The sequence below is a fragment of the Callorhinus ursinus genome, unplaced genomic scaffold (genome assembly GCF_003265705.2).
Source record: "Callorhinus ursinus isolate GAN/ISIS: 27379988/994484 unplaced genomic scaffold, GSC_fseal_2.0 scaffold1, whole genome shotgun sequence".
In the NCBI taxonomy this organism is placed as follows: Eukaryota; Metazoa; Chordata; class Mammalia; order Carnivora; family Otariidae; genus Callorhinus; species Callorhinus ursinus.
In genome coordinates, this window is record NW_027397063.1 from 137,417,019 (window position 1) to 137,439,127 (window position 22,109).

At 43.8% G+C, this 22,109-nt stretch overlaps 1 protein-coding gene across 5 annotated transcripts in view; it reads left to right on the forward strand.

The window, feature by feature from the left end:
- The first annotated feature begins 4,743 nt into the window (after window positions 1-4,743).
- The window catches only part of CCDC13 (coiled-coil domain containing 13), a 52,529-nt gene continuing 35,163 nt past the window's right edge, over window positions 4,744-22,109 (forward strand). For 4 of the 5 annotated variants that reach the window (XM_025867410.2, XM_073901343.1, XM_073901350.1 and 1 more), the window contains exons 1-3: window positions 4,744-4,823; window positions 17,915-18,141; window positions 20,180-20,328. In XM_025867410.2, the coding sequence (XP_025723195.2) occupies window positions 4,764-4,823; window positions 17,915-18,141; window positions 20,180-20,328 (436 nt within the window). In that variant the 5' untranslated portion in view covers window positions 4,744-4,763. Of the gene's footprint in view, window positions 4,824-15,943; window positions 15,997-17,914; window positions 18,142-20,179; window positions 20,329-22,109 lie in introns of those variants that run through there. The other variant, XM_073901332.1, reaches the window with a different exon arrangement.

The following is a 22,109-nucleotide window of genomic DNA, read 5'->3' on the forward strand; positions in this document are numbered from 1 at the left end:
AAGACCCACCCCAAATTCTACTTTCGGTAAATCTTCTCTGAACTCTTGTAGGACACAGCCAACTTTCCTTTTCTCACATCTTCCTGTAATGAGTTGTAAATGTGTGCTCGACTATGACAATACTTTTGTACACTGCTTTGCTGTATAGTAAATGCTTCAATACTCTTTTCTACTAGTTCCTCACAAAAACGCTGAAGTACATATTACCCTGACTTGATGAACAAGGAAAGCTGTAATTTACTCAAGTACATACAATTGAAAAGTGGCAGAGCACAAAGCTAGAGCCTTGGTCACGTGGAGAGACTGCATGATGGAAGGGAAGGCAGGTACATAAAGTAATACCTGTTCAAGAAATACTTGTTCTTACCTTCATTTCCACCTTCCATCACACAAACACACACATTGCCCATTCGGGTCCCAAGTCCAGTGGTTTTTTTCCAATGTACCATAACTGCTTTGTCCTCAGATTTTTTCATTTATGAAAATTTCAGTATTTGTTTTGGCCTTTATGAGAAGAAAGATGAAGGAATTCCCTCATATAAATTGTCTTTACTGTGAAGGTAGTAGAATCCAAAACTAGTATGTACTTCAAGGCACTGGGGACCTAATCAACAGGGAGAAACCAATAATTCCTGAGACCAGGTGACTCATCCAAGTGTTTCTGAAAGGCCATGATATGAGCCAAGAGTGAAATTGAGAAATTTGGGGTAAAATATAAAATATATGACCATGTCATTGTGCTGAAGGCTTGGAGGAGAGCCAGGGTAGATCTCATACGTCAGGTCCCTTGGAACTAAGGACTACTGAATCTGGCAAACATTTTGAGTTTTCTAATATCAACATATGATGAGTGAGATCACCATATGTACAAACACATTTTAGATGAAATAGCACCATGGATAAAATAAGACTTGACTGTAGCCAAAATGGTGTTATGCTAAAACAGAGTGTACTCGGAGGGGTCTATGAGAGGCTGATAGCCAGCAAAGAAAGTCCAAATCCATGGTGAGTTGAAGAGGCAGAACTGACAGGTACATTCAGCACCTTCCAGGAAGAAGGATCTTGCACCTGGAGAAAATGAACAATTTTTGTCTATGGGGGAAAGCGTTCCTGATTATGATGAGGAATATTTTTATAAGGCTTAACACTGGATTAAAAATATCTCAAGGCAGTTTGCCTCCGTTTGCTCTGAATCCATGCTCAGAATATCTTTCTGATGACTCTTTTGGCTTTGTGGGCATTTGATTCTGGGAAGGGAGGGGCTCTGGGTATGGGTCACAATTCCCTAAGGTAAACTAGTGGCTTAGTGTTCTGGTTTACATGTCAATCACTTAATACCATGACTGCTGTTAAGTCTAGCCCCAAGAGACATGTATGGTATGATGACCAAATTAGATTTTGGACCTGCAAAGCTGAAGTCCATTAAGCGGAGAGGTCTGAAATGTGGAGAGCCAAATGGAGCCTTAGTTTTAAGCTGCAGCAAAGCTTGCTTCCATTTTGAGGCAAAACAGCAAAATATGTAATAATACACCTGAAGAGCATTTCACAGCTTACAAAACACTTTCATGACCTATTTGATTATCATGGCAATAAGAATACTATTGTTATTTTAAGAAGAAAGTTGAGGTTTGTGGCTTAAGCCACCCAGGTGCCCCCATTTTAACCATTAAGTGTACAGTTCAGTGGCACTAAGTACACTTAACAATGCTGTGCAACTGTTACCACCATCTGCCTCCAGAACTTTGTCATGATCCCAAAGAGAAACTTAATACCCTTTAATAAATCCAATTTCCCTCTTCCCCTGCCCCCTGGCAACCTCTCTTCTACTTTCTATGAATTTGCCTATTCTAGGTACCTAATATAAGTGGAATTATACAATATTTGTCCATTTTTGTCTGGCTCATTTCACTCTAGCATAACGTTTTCAAGGTTCATCCATATTGTAGCATGTCAGAATTTCTTCCCTTTTTATGGCTGAATATTCCACTGAATGGATAGAGCACATTTTGTTTATCCATTCATCTGTTGATGGACACTTGGGTTGTTTCCACTTTTGGGCTATTGTGAATAGTGCTGCTATGGACATTGGTGTACAAATATCTGTTTGAGTTCCTGCTTTCATATTTTGGGTCTATACCCAGAAGTGAAATTTCTGGATCATATGCTAATTCTACGTTTAAGTTCTTGAGGAACTGCCAAACTTTTCTATAGCAGCTGCACCATTTTATATTCCCACTAACAACGCATAAGGGTTCCAGTTTTTCCACATCCTGATCAACACTTGTTATTTTCCATTTTTTCGATAGTCATCCTAATGGGTATGGAGTGGTATCTCATTGTGGTTTTGATTTGTATTCCCCTAATGGGTAGTGATGTTGAGCATCTTTCCATGTGCTTATTGGCCATCTGTATATCTTTTATGGAGGAATCCATTCAAGTCCTTCCCTATTTTCAAATTAGGTTGTTTGTGGTGGTGTTGAGTTTGCTCAACTGATTTTTGACAAAGGCTCAAAAGCAGTTGAGTGGAGGAAGGATACCTTTCAACAATGGTGTTGTAGCAATTGGACATCCATAAGCCAAAGGGGGGGGACTTCAACCTAAACTTTACATTACATACAAAGATTATGTCAAAGTAAATTGTGTTATAAAACTCTTTAGAAAATCACAGGGAAAATCTTTGGGATCCAGGGCTAGGCAAGGAGTTCTTATAAAAGCATAATCCATAAAAGATTGATAAAATGGACTTCATCAAAACCAAAACCTTTTGTTCTGTGAAAGCCCAGGTGAAGAAAATTAAAAGACAAGCTACAGATTGGAAGGAAATATTTACAAGCCACATATCCAACAAAAGACTGGTATTTAGAATATATGAAGAATTCTCAAAACTCAACAGATATGGGGCAAAAGACATGGATACCAAAGAGGATAGACAGCAAAAAAAGCACATGAAAAACATGCTCTGTATCATTATCCATCATGTACATTAGAACCACAATAAGATGTCACTACATACCTATTTGAATGGCTAAGACAAAATAGTAATTACATCAAATACCGGCGAGGATGTGGAGAAACTGGATCACTCAATGCACAATTGCTAGTGGGAATGTAAAATAGTACAGCCACTCTAGAAGACAGGTTGGCTGTTTCTCATAGAACTAAACATTCAGGGGCTCCTGGGTGGCTCAGTCGTTAAGCATCTGCCTTCGGCTCAGGTCATGATCCCCGAGGTCCTGGGATCGAGCCCCGCATTGGGTTCCCTGCTTGGCGGGAAGCCTGCTTCTCCCTCTCCCACTCCCCCTGCCTGTGTTCCTTCTCTCACTGAGTCTCTGTCAAATAAATAAAATCTTAAAAAAAAGAAAAAGAACTAAACATGCAGTTGCCATACAACTAACTGCACCCTTGGGCGTTTATCCCAGATGAGAACTTGGGTTCACACACAAAAAAACTGTACATAAATGTTCATATCAGCTTTATTCATAATATCCCCAAACTGGAATCAACCCAGAAGTCTTCCAATGGGTAAATGATTAAATAAACTGGCATATCCAAACCATGGAAAACTACCCAGCAATAAAAAGGAACATATTGATACGCAACAATTTGGATGAATTTCCAGGGAATTACTCTGAGTAAAAAAAAAAAAAGTCAATTCCCAAAAGTTAGATATTGTATATTTATATAAAATTCTTGAAATGACAACATTTTAGAAAAGACAGTTGAGTGGTTACTGGGGTTTAGGGACTGGGATGTGGGGGAGGGATGTGGATGTGGTTATAAATGCCCAAGAGAGGGATCCTTGTGGTGAATGAAGTATTCAGTGTCCTGACTGTGGTGGTGGGTACGAAAACCTACACATGTTGTAAAATTGAATAGGACAAAATACATCACAAACATGAACAACAATTAAACATGAATAAGATAGGTGTATCAGTGTCAATATTCTGATTGATACTGCAAAATGTGGTCTGGTGCCACATGTTCGTGAATGTCTATGGAGTGAATGCCTTATGAGGAAAAAATAAAGAAAAGCAATTATGAGATGTTTGGACATTTTCAAATTATGAAGGCCTGGATAAATATTGGGAAAGCTTCCTTGGATCTCCTTTCATAGAAATTTGCCTCCCACTTCCATATAGCCTGAATATAGTAGTGACTTAAGTTGGGCAGTGTCTTAAAAAAACAAACGTGTTTTCCACGATGAAAATAAACCATATTCAATATTTTTAAGTCCCCCAAAATGCAAAAATAAAAACAGCACTGTAATTCCACCATCCAAATATAACCATTTTCTTTTAATATTTCTATGTATTCCTCACAGTCTTGTTTCCGTTTTAAAAAAACACAACTTTATTTAGCCATTACTATTTTGCCTCCTGCTTTTTTCACATCATCACAACACAATTTCCCCCCATATTTTCAAAGACATTCTGAATGCGTCACATTTCGTGGTGGGATCATTCACTTTTCAACTCCCTTACAGGACCACTGAATGCATCTCTGCCCAAAATGTCTGGCCGACGAAACTTTTAAAACATATGTTCCAGAATCGGATGACTGGGCCAACTTTAAAGTCTCAGGCACACGACGCCTTTTTCCACCCAGCCCACCGCCCCTCTTCCCACACCTCCTCAACCTGGGTCACAAACGCTACCGTCACTTTCCCAGCTCCCGAAGCCCCCTCGGCCTCCGTAGACACGTGGTGACGTCACGCATAGAGCGTTGCTAGTTTCCCTGGTGACGGTTGCTGGGGCAGCGCGTGCATGCGTCCGGACGAGGAGACAGCTGCTCTGGCCTTAGAAGTGAGGAGCGGAGTGGCAGCTGTAAGTGCGGGGAAGGGCCGAAGGTCCCAGGCTGAAGCCCGGGGAGCGCGCAGCTGCTGGGGGGGCCTGGACCTGAGTCGGAGCGCACAAGCTCGCCCGGGCACCCTGCCCTGCCGCTGGCCCGATGCTCACTGCCGGCCTGGCGAGCGAGGTCTCTCCCCACTTCATTCTGTGAATCTCCACGTACAGCCTTCTCGCCTCTCCAAACAGACACTTAGTTTCCGTATGGTACAGGAGTTGGTGAGGTGCAGAGGGTGGGTCACCTGCCCAAAGTCACACAGTAGGTGGCATGGTCAGAACTCCGACCTAGGTCTGTCGGAGCAGCACCCTCTTTTGGTTATCGGCTGCAGAGTCCTGCTGCACAGTACTGAGAGGCGGAGCGGGAACTAAGGGGCTTGTTGGTAACCACTCCTGCATATTCCCGATTCAGGGCCAGCCCCCACGGGACCGAGACCCGGACGAGCGAGTCCCCTCAGAGCGGGACTCCCACCCGGCCAACCAGACATGTGCGCCCCACCCCCACCTCAAGCCCGTCCCTATGTTGATGCGGGCCTGACAGGCAGTCGGTGCCCAGGGCTCCCAACTAGGAATCTCTTGGGCTTCTCCTCTCCACCCCCAGGACCCGAGGCTGTTGCTGGGAATACTCTAGGAAAACATAATAAAAAAGAGAGAGGGAGAAAGAAGAGGGAGGCTGGTGGGGGCAGAGGAAGCTCATGCCTGGAAGGGGCCTCAGCCCTTCCTGCCTGGTCTCTGTCCCCAGTGCTCAACTGTCTCTGGGACCTTTGCTTTGCTACAGGAAGTAGCCTAGTGGGTGGGTGCCCCTCTCCCCATTCCGTTGGCTCCAAGTCTTTCCTGAGCCGAGAGTTCCTTCCATGAAGACTTAGCCTTAAAAAAAAAAATTAATAGGCTTTATTTCTTAGAGCAGTTTTAGATTTACAGAAACATTGAACAGAAAGTACAGAGTTCCTATATACTCCTCCCTTTTCCCCATTATGAACATCTTACATTGATGCGATACATTGTTACTACCGATGAAGCTATATGTTGTTATTAACTTCAAAAGTCCATAATTTACATTAGGGGTTGTGTGAATGTGTGTGTTGTACAGTTCTGTGGGTTTTGCCAAATGCAAAATGTCAAGTATCCACCATTAAAGTATCTTACAGAAGAGTTTCACTGCCCTAAAAACCCCCTGTGCTCCACTGTTCATCCCTCCTCCCCTCTCCCCAAACCCTGGCAACCACTGATCTTTTTACTTCTCTATAGTTTCGCCTTTTCCAGACTGTCATATAGTTGGAATCATACAGAATGTAGCCTTTTCAGACTGGCTTCTTCACTTAGCAATATGCATTTAACTTTCCTTCATGGCTAACAATTTTTTCACGGCTTGATAGCTCATTTCTTTTCCTCACTAAACAATATTCCCTTGTATAGTTGTACCAGTTTGTTTATCTTCTCACATATTGAAGGATATCTTGGTTGCTTCTCATTTTAGGTAATTATGCATAAAGCTGCTATAAATATTCGCTTACCGGTTTTTGTGTAGACATAACTTTTCAACACATTTGGGTAAATATGATTGTTGGATCATTTGGTAAGACTATGGTTAGCTTTGCAAGAAACTGCCAGACTGTCTTCCAAAGTGGCTGTACCATTTTGGATTCCCACCAGCAATGAATAAAATCTCCTGTTGCTTCAAACCCTTGCTAACATTTGGTGTTGTCAGTATTTTGGATTTTAGCCATTCTAGTAGGTGTGTAATGGTATCTCATTGTTGTTTAAATTTGCAATTCCTAACAACATATGATGTTGAACATCTTTTCATATGCTTATTTGCCATCAATATATCTTTGGTGAGATGTGTATTCAGATCTTTTGCTCACTTTTTAATTGGGTTGTTTTCATATTAAGTTTTAAGAGTTATTTTCTATATTTTGCATGCAGTCCTTTAACGGATATGTGTTCTGCCAGACTGTGGCTGGTCTTTTCATTCTCTTAACAGTGGCTTTTGAAGAGCAGAAGTTTTTATTTTTTTTAAGATTTTATTTATTTATTTGACAGAGAGAGAGAGAGACAGCTAGAGAGGGAACACAAGCAGGGGGAGTGGGGGAGGGAGAAGCAGGCCCCCCGCAGAGCAGGGAGCCTGATGCAGGGCTTGATTCCAGGACCCTGGGATCATGACCCCAGCCAAAGGCAGTTGCTTAACAGACTGAGCCACCCAGGCACCCCAGAAGTTTTTAATTTTAATGAAGTCCAACTTACCAAATTTTTCTTTCATGGATCATGCTTTTGGTATTGTATCTTAAAACTCATTGCCAAACCCAAGACCATCTAGATTTTTTTCCTATATTATCTTCAAGTAGTTTTATAATTTTTCATTTTACATTTAGATCTATGACCCATTTTGAGTTAATTTTGTGAAAGGTGTAAGGTCTGTGTCTAGATTCATTTTGTTATGTGATGTCCAGTTGTTCCAGCACCATTTGTCAAAAAGACTATTGAATTGCCTTTGCTTCTTTTCAAAGATCAGTTGACTCTATTTGTGTGGGTCTATTTCTGGGTTCTCTCAGTTCTGTTCCATTGATCTATTTGTCTGTTCTTTCCCCAATACCACACTGTTTCAATTTCTATAGCTTTATAGGAAACCTTAAAGTTGGGTAGCGTCAGTCCTCCAATTTTGTTCTTCTCCTTCAAAATTGTGTTGGCTATTCTAGGTCTTGTGCCTTTTCATATAAACTTTAGAATCAGTTTGTTAGTATCCACAAAGTAACTTGCTGGGATTTTGATTGGGATTGTGTTGATTGTGTTGAAACTATAGATCAAGTTGGGAAGAATGGACAACTTTGTTTGTTTGTTTGTTTGTTTGGAAGAACTGACATCTTAACAGTAGTGAAGTCTTCCTATCCATGAACATGGAATATTTATTTAGTTCTTCTTTGATTTATTTCATCTGAGTTTCATAGTTTTCCTCATACAGATCTTTTATGTATCTTGTTAGATGTATACTAAAATATTTCCATTTTTTATGTGAACATAAATGGTGTTACATTTAAATTTCAATTTCTAGTTGCTCTTTGCTGGTATGTAGGAAAACAATTGACTGTTGTTTATTAACCTTGTGTCCTGCAACCTTGCTATAGTTGTTTTTTAGTTCCAGGATTTTTTTTGGGGGGGTTCTTTTTTTGTTGATTCTTTGGGATCTTCTACGTAAACAGTCATGTCATCTGAGAACAAGACAGTTTTATTTTTTTTCTTTCCAGTCTATAATGGTTGCTTTTCCTCTCCCACTGCCAGAAGCGGAGCAGATTTTCCTCTGATTTTCACACTCAGAATCTGGTAGGGTTCCTGGGGGTAAAAATCATAAAAGTATGAGGGCCCCCAAAGGACTAGACTCCATGGAGTTTTAAAACTGCAAGCTAGTCCACACCGAGCCCTCAACAATCCAATTACAGGTTAGTGTGTCTACTGATACTGACTCTAGTTGTAGGCTTCTGCTCCCAGTAAACTGTGATTCTCTTTATTCACCTGACTCTCCAGTTTTCAGGGAGCAGTTTGCCCTGTGACCTCAATTGTCTAATGATTCTGAGTTCCATTAATTTCCAGTTGTTCATTTTTAGTTTAGATTTTTTTTCTTATTGTGAGGATAGGATTGACAGCTTCTTAACTCTTTACATGCCAGAAGTTCTGCTCAGCTTTAACTTTTGAAACTCTCTGCACCTCCACTTCTACTAAAGTCCAGAGCAAGTAACAAGACCCTGGTCATGTCGCAGAGCACCACATGTAGAAGACACAAATGTTATTAAGATGGATTTTAAAAGATAATGCTTGTCTAAGCACTTGTTACAATTACTTATAAATAGCATGTTCACAGATACAGCTGGTTACCAAAGATGGGTGGACTAAGAAAGGCCAAATTCATTCACTTTTCCAGAAATATTTACTGAGCACCTACTGTGTGCCAAATACTGTTGCAGGTTTGCAATACGACAATGAACAAAATAGATTAAAATGTGCTCTCTCAGGTAGCTTACATACTAGTTGGAGAACATAGATGATAAATAAGTAAAATGTTGTGTGTATCAGACGGTGAAAAACGTGATGGAGAAAAATAAACGGCAGGGGAGAGGGAGTTCAGGGGATGGAAGCAGGGGAAGGGAATGCCGTATTAGGTAGGGTGGGCAGGGAAGGTATCCCTGAGAAAATGCCCTTTGAATAGACACCTGTCTACATGTCTGGAGTGGGAGAGGAAAAGAAACCATTACAGGTTGGAAAGGAAGAAATAAAACTGTCTTGTTCTCAGACAACCTAATTGTCTATGTAGAAAATCCCAAAGAATCAACAACAACAACAAAAATCCTGGAACTAAATGTAAGTACCTTGGGAAGAACATTCCAGCAGAGGAACAGCCAGCAGAAAAGTCTGTGAGTTTGATGCATCCTTGATAATGAAAGACGGGAGGGACCAGATTGGCAGAGGGACCAGATTACACCAGGCCCTATTTTTATGCTGAGGTGGGCGTGGTCTGACCTATGTCTTAACAGGGTTACTTTGGCCAATGTGTTGAAAAGAGACCATGGGGTTGGGGGCGAGGGCAGATGTAGGGACAGGAATTAGGAGGCTACAATAAGGATCAAGAGGTGGGAAGTGCTCCGGTTCTGGGTATATTTTGAATGTAGACCAAGAGAATTTGCTGATGGATTAGATGTGCTGGGTGGGGGAGTCGAAGGCACTGATCATTAGAGGCCCTGCCATTTTTCATTTTGCCACAGAACCTTCACACATGCTGTCCCTTTAGCCCAAATGCTCCTCTTCTACTTAAGTCTTACACATACTCAAGTCTCGGCTCACTTCCTCGGGATTGCTCTCCTGGATTCCCGAGACTATGTCAAACTCCCTGATAGAGACTCTCACCCCTTTGTATCTCCTTCAGAGCAACCCAGTGATCATTTTATGCTTTTTCATGTGATCACTTGATCAATGTCTGGCTCCTCCACCAGACTATAAGTTCCATAAGAAGAGATCCATCCATAGATCTCTGTGTGATGCCAATGCATATTTGCTGAGTGATCTTTAATCCACGTCCTACAGGACCAAATGAAATCAAGTTGAGTGTCCTTAGTGCTGTTTGCTCTAAGGCCAAAATTGTTGCTGTGCTTCCTCTATTCATTCATGGCACACATGTTAATTTAGTACCCACTGCATACCCATGCTGGCTTATACTGCAGAGACAAGATTCAGAGATTAACATTAACAGTTTCTATCTGAGGGTAGGTAGAAGGTGACAGAAAGTCTTCCATTCTTTCATCTGGACTCCCAAAATATAAAGAACAGGCATATCTTTGCTCCTGTTTTTAATGTATACCAACCACATTGTCATGAATTAGTCAGGAATCAGGGAGGGCCAAGAGGTGTTTTTGGAAAAATTTAGCTTTGGCATTATTGTTATTTGCTTTTATAAAGTACAAGTTTTCCTTTCTGCTTCCTGGGAATCAGCATCCCCAACTGAGATCCATGTTGTCTTCGGTCAAGGGTCTACCTTGATTTGTAATTCAGTTGTTTAGGAAGAGGAGGAAGAATGTGGCCTGGGGCCCATCTCAGGAGGTCCCTGGCAATCCCCCTTCAGCTGCCCCTAACTACAGCTTCCGGCCCCCACAGCCTCGGCCCTGATCAGCCCACCCTGCCTCTTCTTTGCTCAGACTCACCAGTCTGTCCCCATCCCTACCTGGTAATGTCTGCTCACCTCTATCTGCTCCTGGCCATCGTCTTCCTCCATTGTCCCCTTCCTTCTCTCCCACCTCCTTCCCAGCCTCCTGCTCACCTTCTCCCCACTGTATTTTGTCCATACCCCAGTCTTAGACTCCTGAGGCTCCAGGTCAGGCTGCTCTTCTGAGCTACAGACCCACCCAGCGTCTCCAGGTGGAAAGCCTAGGGAGTCTCAAACTCAGCAGTGCCCGGCACCAGGCTTGCCTGCAGCTTGGAAAACTCTTCTGCCTGGACCCACCATCTCCCCAGCCACTCAAACCCAAACCCGCTAGACTCCCCCTCTCCTTCTAGGCTGCACCCTTTCCCCCCATCTCTTCCATATGGCACCATTCCTGTTCCCCATTCTCCATCCCCACTGCCACAGCCTTGATTCGGGACCATGTTCCTTTCAGGAAACATCCTCTCAGCTAGGCTCCTCTGCCTCCAGCTTCACAAAATGCAAGTTTGATCCTGTCTGTGCCCTCTGAACATCCCCAGCATCCTCACGATGAAGTTTAGGCTCCTTACTTGGGCCAGATAAGGCCTTCTTTCCAGTCCCTCCCCAAACATTTGCCCTGCCTTCTGGCCATCCTGAGCCTTTCTCAGTTCCCCACACTCATCACATTCTCTCTGCAAATGCTCTTCTTCTGGCAGGACAACCCTCTGCCCCACCACTCCCGGCACCCCTTTTCCCCACCCTAAGCCAGTTTCTTTAGCACTCAGCTTCAAGCTGACTGAGGTGCTGCCTCTCCTGCAGGTCTCCCCACCTTCTCAGACCATTTACCTCCCCTCATTCTCAGGCCTAGCTCATCTTTAGACTCACCTGGGAAACTTTAAAAATAGATGCAAAACATAAATAAATAAACTAAAAAATAAATGAAAATAGTTGCCAGGCCACAGCCCAGACCAACGACATCCAAATCTCCACTAGTTGCCGGCTTAGCACAGAGCATGGGGGCTGGCCTGGGGGCTGATGCAGACCAAAGGTGCCCTGTGAATGCAGACATGCTGTCTGTCTCCCACAGGCTTGGCTGGGTTGAGGACACCCCATTTCATATGAGGAGAAAGATAGTAAGAGCTAAACTGTCAGGAGAGTTTCTGTGCCAGGTGCTATAGCATACACTTGCCATGCATTCTCTCATTTACTCCTCACGGCCCCCCTGTGATGTATATAATGATTATCATCCCATTTTACAGATGGGGAAACTGAAGCACAGATATTAATTTGCCCAGGAAACAGTGTGCATCCAAGAAGTACCTGTTCCCCAGTGACTTCAAGTGCATATCAGGAATAGAAAAAGGCTTTACATGTTACTCTTTGTTTGTTTATTTACTCAGTCATTCATTTTTTAAGTTTTTTCTAAATTGTAGTTGACATAATGTTATATTAGTTTCAGGTGTACAATATAGTGATTGGACAAGTTTATACGTTATGCTGTGCTCACCACAGTAAGTGTAGCCACCATCTATCACCATACAATGCTATTACAGTATCACTGACTACATTCCCTGTGCTGTACCTTTCATCCTGTGACTTATTCATTCCATAACTAGAAGTCTGTACCTCCCACTCCCCTTCACCCATTTTGTCCATCTCCCACCCCCCTCCTCTCTGGCAACCATCAGTTTGTTCTCTGTATCATTCATTCATTGTTTTCCCCTTCATCCTTGAGCACCAGCTACACTCATTCAATGACAGTTTTACAAATAATTGAAGGCCCATTCTGGGCAAGATGCTAAGAATTAAAAAATAAGGCATAAGACCTCTGCCCTTAAGAGTCCTCTTAGTAAAAGGAAGGAATAGAAACAAAGTCATAGATAATTATAATACATTGAGTAAGTTAAGGGATGCCCAGGGGATTCTAGGAGTCCACAGAGTAACCCCAGGGGAATCCTAAAGGTTAAACAGGAGTTTATGGGAAGGAGAAAGGGCCAAGGGGGAAAAGCCTGGGGAGGAAGGCATCCCAGGAAGGTAGAGCAGCTGAAGCAAGCCTCTGAGATGCCTCCAGGCTTGAGCATTAGGAGGAGTCACAAACCCAAACATCTGCTGGGGCTGATGGGAAACGAAAGTGGGTGAATCCAGCAGGTGTAAGAGAAAGAACAGCATTTATGAGCAGTGATACCAGGATGTGCTGGCTGCAGCACCTGGGAGTGGTAGAGGTGGTGTTGAGTGGGAAGAGCATAGCCTGCCCAGAGGGAACTCCTTCTGGCCAGCAACTGCTATTCTTGCAGGACTAAGGACCCAGCATGGCCAGACCTGTAAACTTTTGAAAAAGAACTTTTGAAAAAAATCTGGATTTAACTGAAATCTACAGATCTTTGAATGTTGGCAACAAATTCAAATCCTCATAGAGCATTCTGTGAAAGTTAACTAAAAATGTGGGATGAACGCCACCTTTGGGCCAGCCAGAGTGACCTCCATGAGTCCTGACAGGGTCTTGGAGAGGTAGGAGCCACTTAGATCTGGTTTTAGAAAGGTCCCAAATGGTCATATGTGGTATAGATTAGAGGTACCAAGACAAGACCTGGGAGCTAAGATGGGAAGCAGGCAGCCAGAGAGATGGGGAGGCACTAGGAGGATACTGGGGTGAGCAGGCAGGAGATAAGGTGCAGAAGAAGTGACCTTGTGATGTGAAGGAGTGGCTGTGGAGGCTAAAGGCTGCCATGTCATGGGGCTGGGGCACTGCAGGCCCAGCAGCCAAGGAAGGCTTTCTGCTGATGGGTCACAAGCATCACTGTGAGGGACAGGAAGCATCTGGGTGTGGGGCAAGAGGAGGAGGAAGGAAATTCCCAGGAGAGACCACCAGGAAGGGAGAAAAAATAATATTTTGTTCCTACCAATGCATAGCTGACAAAGTATCTTGATACACACACACATACCCCCCTTGCTTTGCATTTGCCCCTCACAGCATATCTATGGCCTCCCTGTCATCATCCCCTGCTCACTGAAGAGGGATTGAGACCCAAAGAGGTCTAGAAACACTCTAGACTCACACAGAGCCAAGTTCACCCTGAACCCTTGGTGCTATCTCAGCTTGGGCCAGGCTACTTGTACAGTAGCCCAGACCAGCATGTCCAACACCCAGGCTGCGCCCTGACCAGTGACATCAGAATCCCTGAGTGTGGGACCCATGCACCAGTATCTTTAAAGCTCCCCAGGTGGTTCCAGTACGCAGCAGGGGTGGGAACTGCTGCTTTATATGCTAGGCACGGCCTCCAAGTTGCTGCTGACCCAGAATGATTATTAATAGCGCTCCCTTTCACTCTCCAAGGTGACCCAATTTGGAAAATGAAGTATATGATTGTCCCTTCTTACAATCTACAGAAATAGGAAATCACAGGATAAACTTATTTTTAAATTCTTTAGTTACATTTTCAAATAATAGGCTCAATAAGGTTTTCTTCAATCTCTAGACACTTTTTCAGGGGAAATTCCCCTAAATTGGGTTGGCAAGCTAAGGCCCCAAAGTCCAAATCCAGCCCACTGCCTGTTTTTGCAATAAAGTTTTATTGGAACACAGCCACACCCACTCATTTCTGGCTTATCTAGTGCTACTTTCTGCTACAACAGCAGAGCACAGTATTTACAACAGAAACTATATGGCCCACAAAGCCTAAAATGTTTACTATCTGGCCCTTTACAGAAAAAGTCTGATTTGCCTGTTTATAACATTGAGTCCAGTTGTTAAGTTACATTATATCCCTGGGTGTCGCAAAAGATGGGTTGGGAAATTGAATGACTAAGGTCAACCACGCCAGCAGTCAGCCATGCCTATGTGACTGACCCCCAATAAAAACCCTTTTGCTTGTTTAATAAAGTCTGAGGGGAGACTTATCTACGGCTGCCACACATTCAGCACAGGTGTCCAGAGGTTCCTGTAGTTTGAGGGTCCCCAAGACTAGCCTCAGTTTCCACGATTTGATAGAAGCAATCGCAGAACTCAGAAAAGCTGTTATACAGTTATGACAAAAGGCTACAGATTAAAATCAACAAAGGAGAAAGGCATATTGGGCAGAGTCTAGGAGACACGAGGCACAAGGTTCCAGTTGTCCTCTCCCAGTGGAGCCTCAGGAACAGCGCTTGCTTCTCCCAGCAAGATGCATGAACATTGGCAGCCAGGGAAGCTCACCCAAGCCTTGGGGACCAGGGTTTTTACTGCAGGTCAGTCACACAGGCATGGCTGACTTCCTGAATGGCTGACCTTAGTCATTCAATCTCCCACCCCTTGAGAGGTCAAGCTGATACATGGCTTGACCCAAGGCCCCTATCATAAAATCACATTGTTAGTTAGCATAGACCATCTGGAGTGGCCCAAGTCCCCCAGGTAAAGAAAGGCATTGTTGCCAGGCAGGATATACCAAAGACTTAGAGGTTACCTCCTAGGAGCCGGTCAAGGGTCAGACCTTTCTTTGGAATAGGCAGGGTGTGGACAACCCAGACGTGATGAGTTAATTCTTTACTGCATAGTTCCTCTTATGGGCCGAGCTACCTGGTAAGGAATTCCAAGGTAACACCAGTGCCTCTTTTACTGCAACAGGCTCAAGGTCAGACTGCAGGCTCAGGCCTCAGCACACCCCAGCCACCTGGGCAACGCTGACACAGCCCCATGCCTGGTCTCCACTCCATACTTATTAGACTGAATCCTCCAGGGCTGGGGCCTGGACATCAGTACTTGTAGATTGTATCCCTAGAGATTCGATACTGAGACAGGTTTAAGAAGCCCTCGGTATGGGCTCTGGGACCACCCCTGTGGACAAGGTGGAGATAAGTACAGTGGAGAGATGTAGATGCAGGGAGGATGTTCTTCCTAGAGGGTCAGGAAAGGATGTGCTACTTATGCCGGGCCTGGGGGAACCAGCAAGGTTTAAGTCAGAGGAGGGGGAGATGTAGAGCTAGAGGAGCAAGGGGACACTAGAGAGGACAATAGACTGGAAGGAGAAACAGAGGCTTAATCCCCCAAAGCCTTTAATGCCCCTGGACTTGGTTTTGTGGCTAAAGGGCATCTAGTGAGGCTCTTTGGTGCTGGGCATGTCAGGCTCAGAGTTGTGTTTTAAAGAAAGTAGTCCCTTGGCCAATGCAGGCTGGACTATAAGTAAGGTGGGAAGAAGGAGAGGACAGCCAGGGCAGTAGGGACCTGCTGAGCAGTCCTGGGAACAGAACCATCCATCATTAGTTCACCAGATACTCATTTCATGCCTGCTACACACCAGGCCCCATTCTAGGCACTGAGGGCCCAACAATGAACATCACACCATCACACAGTGCCTGCCATTGTTGGGCTGGCAGACAGGGAGAGAAGCAATCAACAAACATACAGTGCGTCAGGTGAAGCCAAGTACTGTGGAGGAAGATACCACAGAATAAGGAGTGTGGGGAGTGAGAGTAAGAAAGCTTTCTACAAGAGAAGAGTGCAGAGGCCTCTCTGATAAGGTGACATTTGAGAGAAGTGAGTAAAGTGGACGTTGGCTGGGGGAGGGGGTGGGAGAACATTCCAGGGAGAGAGAACCACAGTGCAAAGGCCCTGAGGTTGCCGTGAGCATGATAGTGAGAGCGGTATCAGTGGTGCCGGAAATATGGGGGCAGATGTGAAGACATTTATAGAGAATCAACAAGATTTATGGCTAGTTGGATGGTGGGTGGATGATGTGACTTCGGTTTAGTTTAAGGCAGGGGTGCTTAACACTTGCTACACTTTAAAATCGTGTGGGGACCATTTAAAAATTCCAGTGTTCGTGCTCTGTTATTCTGTTTATCTGGAGTTCAAAAGTAAACAAAACCACCCAGAATGTAAGCACATAATAAAATTTAAAACTGGGCAAAAAAATATAAATAGACACATCACAAAAGAAGATATGCAAATGGCCAGTAAGCCCATGAAAAGATGCTCAATATAATTTGACATCAGGGAAATGCAAATTGAAAGCACACTGAGATACTACTACATACCCACTAGAAAGACTAAAATTGAGACTGACCATACTAAGTGCTGGCAAGGATGTGGAGCAACTGGAACTCTCATACACTGCTGGTGGGAATGGAAAATGTTATAGTCACTCTAGCAAACAAGTTAGCAGTTTCTTATAAAGCTAACATAAATTTACCACCTAACCTGGCATTTCCACTTCTATGTATTACCCAAGGGAAATAAAAAAAAAATATGTTCACACAAAGACTTTCTTATATATGAATGTTCATAACAGCTTTATTCATAAATGCTGACAACGGAAACAGTTCAGGTGTCCAATAACAGGTGAGTGTGTGAGCAAACTGTGATATATCTACACAATGGGGTACTACCCAACCATAAATAGGAATGAACTAATGATGCATGCAACAACACGGATGAATCTCTAGAAGGTAGTACTAAGCGCGCACGCACACACACACACACACACACACACACACACACACAGCAAAACAAAACGAAAACAAACCACAGAGTACCTCCCATATGATTCCAATTATATGAAATTCTAGAAAAGGCAAAACCATAAGTGACCAAAAGCAGACCGGAGTTTGCCTGGGATTGGGACTGGCAGGGAGACTGACTGCAGAGGGGCACAGAGGAACTTTTTTGGTGTGAAAGAAATGTTCTACAGCGATGGTGGTGGTGGTTTACACAAATATATGTATTTGTCAAGACTAGTTTTCACACATAAAATGGCATATTTTAGTGTCAATTAATTATACTTCAATAGAGCTGATTAAAAAGAAAACAAAACTCATCTTTAATGGCAGAGGTCAGAATAGTGGTTACTTGGGGGAGGGGGGACACCTGCCTGGAGAGGGCACAAGATAGCCCTGCTGGAGGACAGGAAGTACCCTATACCTTGATCCGGGTGGTCACCACAGGGATGTCTACTTATGTTAAGATTCATTGAGCTGTACACTCAGGATTTATGTACTTTACCATGTCTAAATTATACTTAATTTTTAAAAAGTAATGATGTCTGGACCCCACTCCCAGAAATTGAGATTTAATTGGTCCAAGGATGTTGTGCCCAAGCTTTGTTATATTTTAGGGGCTCCTAGGGGAGTCTAATATCCAGCCAGAGTTGAGAGCCACTGTTTTTAGAGACAGGAAGGAGGGCAGTGTTGAGTCTCAGCTCTGGGGAGTATTCTGATGCCTTTGCAGTCTGGTGGCACATTCAGGGCTGGGGAGGATGCTCAGCTCAGCTTTGGCTTTTAGGGGATTTGAGGTGAGGGTGGGTCTTCTGAGCTTCTATATGGACACCACAAGGCTAAGCTGGGTCCTCCCCACTTGGAGGCTGTAGACAGAGCTGATAGTGTGCTGAGTACTCTCGGGAAATGTGCACTTGGTGGGGTTTGCTTCTTTTCCTACTCCTAGGGCAAGATGGCAGCAGATGAAGGTGCACAGGACACCTTACGTCTCCAGTTCAAGGCCATGCAGGAGATGCAGCACAAAAGGTTACAGAAGCAGATGGAGAAACAGAAGGAAAAGGAACTGAGCCTCGAAATCAATGTCGATGACCAAAAAGAGCCCTTGGAGATTTCCGATGGCCTCAGTCTTCTCCAACCTGGGGATCAAAACTTGAAAAACAGCTTTGAGCAGAGGTAAATGCAAGTTTGAACTCTCCCAGGAGCACTGGAGGGAGGTAAGGAGGGAGGGGACGAACTGATCACAGACCAGTGAGCAATCAGGTTGACTAGATGTGTGTTTACAAGTTGAGCCACAGAAGTTTTGACACAGGTTGTCAGACTTGGGTCTGATAGATCTGTGCTCCTATGGATATATTGGTATAAACAGTATTTAAAAATAATTGAAAGTCAAGTGGAAAATTTGAAGCTCATCAGGGTGTAGTTTATTCATTTGAATTTTCTTATTCAGTCTCTCTTTCATGAAAATTGTGTTTGGGTTTCTGAGGAGCTGGTTGGCTAACTCTGATGGTTCATAAATGATCATTGCTCCAAATTCTCATCTGGGATCATTCTCCTATGCCAGTTTCCCTTTCCTGACACATAACAACCCATAAACACACCTGTGTAAAGAAGCTCTTGATGGGTTCCTTGGTTCTTCCATGGTGAAGAGGTTGAAAGGAGTCCAGAATCTTCTCATTTTGTTCTAAATTCAACAATATCACAGATGCATGTTTATTTATACTTGCTATTAGAAGCAGAAGGCTATGTTGATACAAAATTCTCTGCTAATAAAAAAAAAAGAAAAGAAAAGAAAGGAAAAAAAATAAACCACAATTGTTGTTGAGTTGTCTCTTTGCTTCTGGTTTGGCCCAGAATCTATCTTCTCCATTTTCAGGTTCTACTTTTTATGGTTTCTCAATTTTCAAAATGTTCTACTAAAAAATGCTAACTGGGAAAAACATACAGGTTGCTCAATAATTGAAAAAGTTCCTATGGCTCCTAAATATTAGCTCTAAGTTAACCCCAGACCTATTTCCCAATGATCTTTCCCCAAATCAGAGAAACTGGAATTGGTGGAGACTTGAGCCATTGGTAGAATAACAACACTAATGATAATATCAGGGGTGCCTGGGTAGCTCAGTTGGTTAAATGTCCAACTCTTGATTTCGGCTCAGGTCTTGATTTCGGGGTTGTGAGTTCAAGCCCTGCATTGGGCTCCATGATGGGTATGGAGCCTACTTAATAATAATAATAATAATGATAATAATAACAATGATAATGACAATATCAGCTGTTACATAATAATTACTGTTCCCTCTAACTTCTGTAACTTTCTTGCTTCCCCCCCCCCCGCACACCTGTCCCTAGGGAGCCCATTCCGTGCCTCACAGTAGAAGTGATCACAGGCCCATCAGTCACATGCTTCTCATGTTTTAAAGTGCTGAAGAGAGTCCGGCAAGACAACTTATAATAAACAAAACCAACAACCTGCTCTGATTTTCTGTCAGGGTTACCTGAAAACTAGAGGCCTAGCCTTAAGACTTAGGCAATTCCTATTTGGTCTTCTAATATGTGTGTATATATACATATATGCAGTTCTGACTATCAATGTCCTTCTGAGTATCACTTTAGGTGCATGTCACAAGCTTTGATGTATATTGCCGCTGCAGTCATTCTGTTCTAAATGCTTCATAATACACATTACAATTTCTTCTCAACCCATATATAATTTAGGAGAGTGGTTTTTGTTTTTTTAGACCCATTTAGACAATGGGTTTTGGGGTTTTTTATTTGAATTTTTGCCACCTTTTTACTATTGATTCCTAATTTTAGTCAATTGCCATTAAAGAAAATGGCCTGAATGATTTCCACCATGTGGAATTTGCCAAGATTGCCTTTGTGGCCTATAATATAATACATTTTTATCCATGTTCCATGGATGCTTGATGGAGTATGAATTCTTGGAGAGGGGCGGTCGGTTATATAGCGCTCCTTTAAGTCCACAGTAAACAATGTTATTCAAACCTTTTCTCTCCTTTCGTGTGTGTGTGAGTGTGTGTGTGCACTCAGTTTTGAGAACAGTGTGTTAAAATCTGCTCATTGGCATTTTTCTATTTCCTACAGACCAGTCCTTACCACCACCTAGTGTCCGACCAGATACAACACACCTGGGTGGGGGAGACCTGACTCCCGCCCATCATCGGTCCCTGTAACTCTGCCTTTGCCCTTACAGGATGCTTGAAGATGAGATTGCACACCTTCGAGAGCAGCTCAGGGAGACGGTGGATGAAAATGGGCGATTGTACAAGCTGCTGAAGGAAAGGGACTTTGAAATCAAACATCTCAAAAAGAAAATAGAAGAGGACAGATTTGCCTTCACAGGTAGCTCCAGCGTGGCTGCAACAGTCCCTGCCTGGAAGTCCCGGTAGCTGGCCCAGCTGCTGTGGAGCCCCCTGGGCAGGGCAAACAGCAGTTTCCAGAGGGCAGGTGCTCGAGAGAGAGTGCCAAGGGCCAGCTGTGGTCAGTCTTGTCCAGATGAGTCCTGGAAATGAAGGAGCGGGTGGAGGAAGAGAGCCAGCCAAGGAGGCCAGCGTACCAGGAAATGGGAGCACATGAACAGCAGGGACAGTCTGCAGGCCTCTGGGCAGTGTTTGTGGCCCAGCTAGGACTCACGACAGGGGTTCTCCATGGATGCTAGCTGCATGTCGTGGGCCAGCAGGGTCCATTTGGTCTTGCTGCTCAGGCTCAGACATTATATTATGGATGTGAAAAACCCCCAGTGAAAGTAGGTATTTACTCCCCAGCACTCCAGAGAAGTGGATGGGACAGGGAAGGTAGCTGTTCTAAGGGGATTTCCTAGGACACAGTAGGGTCTAGAATGGGGCTTGGCCCTTGAGGTCTGGACTGGACTTTGGCTCTGTTGGTAGGGACGTTGGCCTATGGGCCTGGAGATGACCTTAGCTCTGTGGGTGTGGGCTGGACATTGGCTCTGTGGTTATGAGCTAGACCTTGGCCCTGAAGATCTGGTGGGGACGTCGGCCCTGACTGTCCTGTTCCACATATACCCATTGAGCAATTCCCAGGTAGCTGACTGAAGCAGAAAATTGGTGTAACTGATCACAAATAATAGTGGGCCACAGCCGGCATCTGCCAGAGCGTCCTTCCCTGCCTTTGAGAGCCAGTCTCTTTAAGGTTCGGTGCATGCAAAGCACCAAAACTGAATGAAAAAGCAAAGGGAACTTGGTATCCTAAAGGTCCTTGGTAGCCTATTGTGTCTCTCTCTATTCTTTGGGCCTTTTCTGTCTAAAACGAAAACCACACACTGAGGAGAAGGACTCGGGAGACATAGAAACACACCCAGCCTGGCTCGGGTTCAGATGTGGAGGGGCAGCTTGCCCTTCAGCAGGGCTGTATAGAAGCCGATGAGCTACAGGGGGGAAGCAGGGGATGCCTCCTCACCCGCGGAGACTGGGGACACGGGGGCCCCTCCCTCTTGCCTAGCCTGTCCCATGCTCTCTCTTTGTCATCTCTGCCAGCCTGCTCATGGCCTCATCTGATTGCCTAACTCTTCCTCAAGACCTCTTGAGCCCAGTCCTCGCTGTGCAGTCCCCATTTCTGATTTCCAACATCAAGTTTGGAAGAGAAAAGTACGACGGGCCTGGTGCATGTTTTTAGACCAGGCCACAAGTGATGGGCTGCTGACAGCTAATGGACTGGTTTTCCTTTGGCTGGATTTTTAGTGATTGCTTTAATTCTGTTTTTGTTTTTGTTTTTTTTTTTTTAAACTCTATTTCTTTGTATGAGTTTTTAGTGATTGCTCAGGTGATCACAAAATACATAACTTTTCACAGTCTACTTAGAATTAGCATTTTACCACTTCAAGCGGAATGAAGGAACTACCACCCTATTGGTCCCTTTGCCCTCCCCCATACAGTGCAGCTTTTATATGTGTTATATCTTTATATATTGAAAATCCCAACAGACAATGTTATAATATTTGCTCTCAATCATTACACATAAAGAGCCTAAGGAGACAAAAATAGTCTATTATATTTACCCACATATTTAGCATTTTTGTGCTTGTCCATCCACTGCTGCCCCCTTACCATGGGGTTACAGCTTCAAGAGTAGGGCTTGGGAAAGCAAAAAAAAAAAAAAAAAAA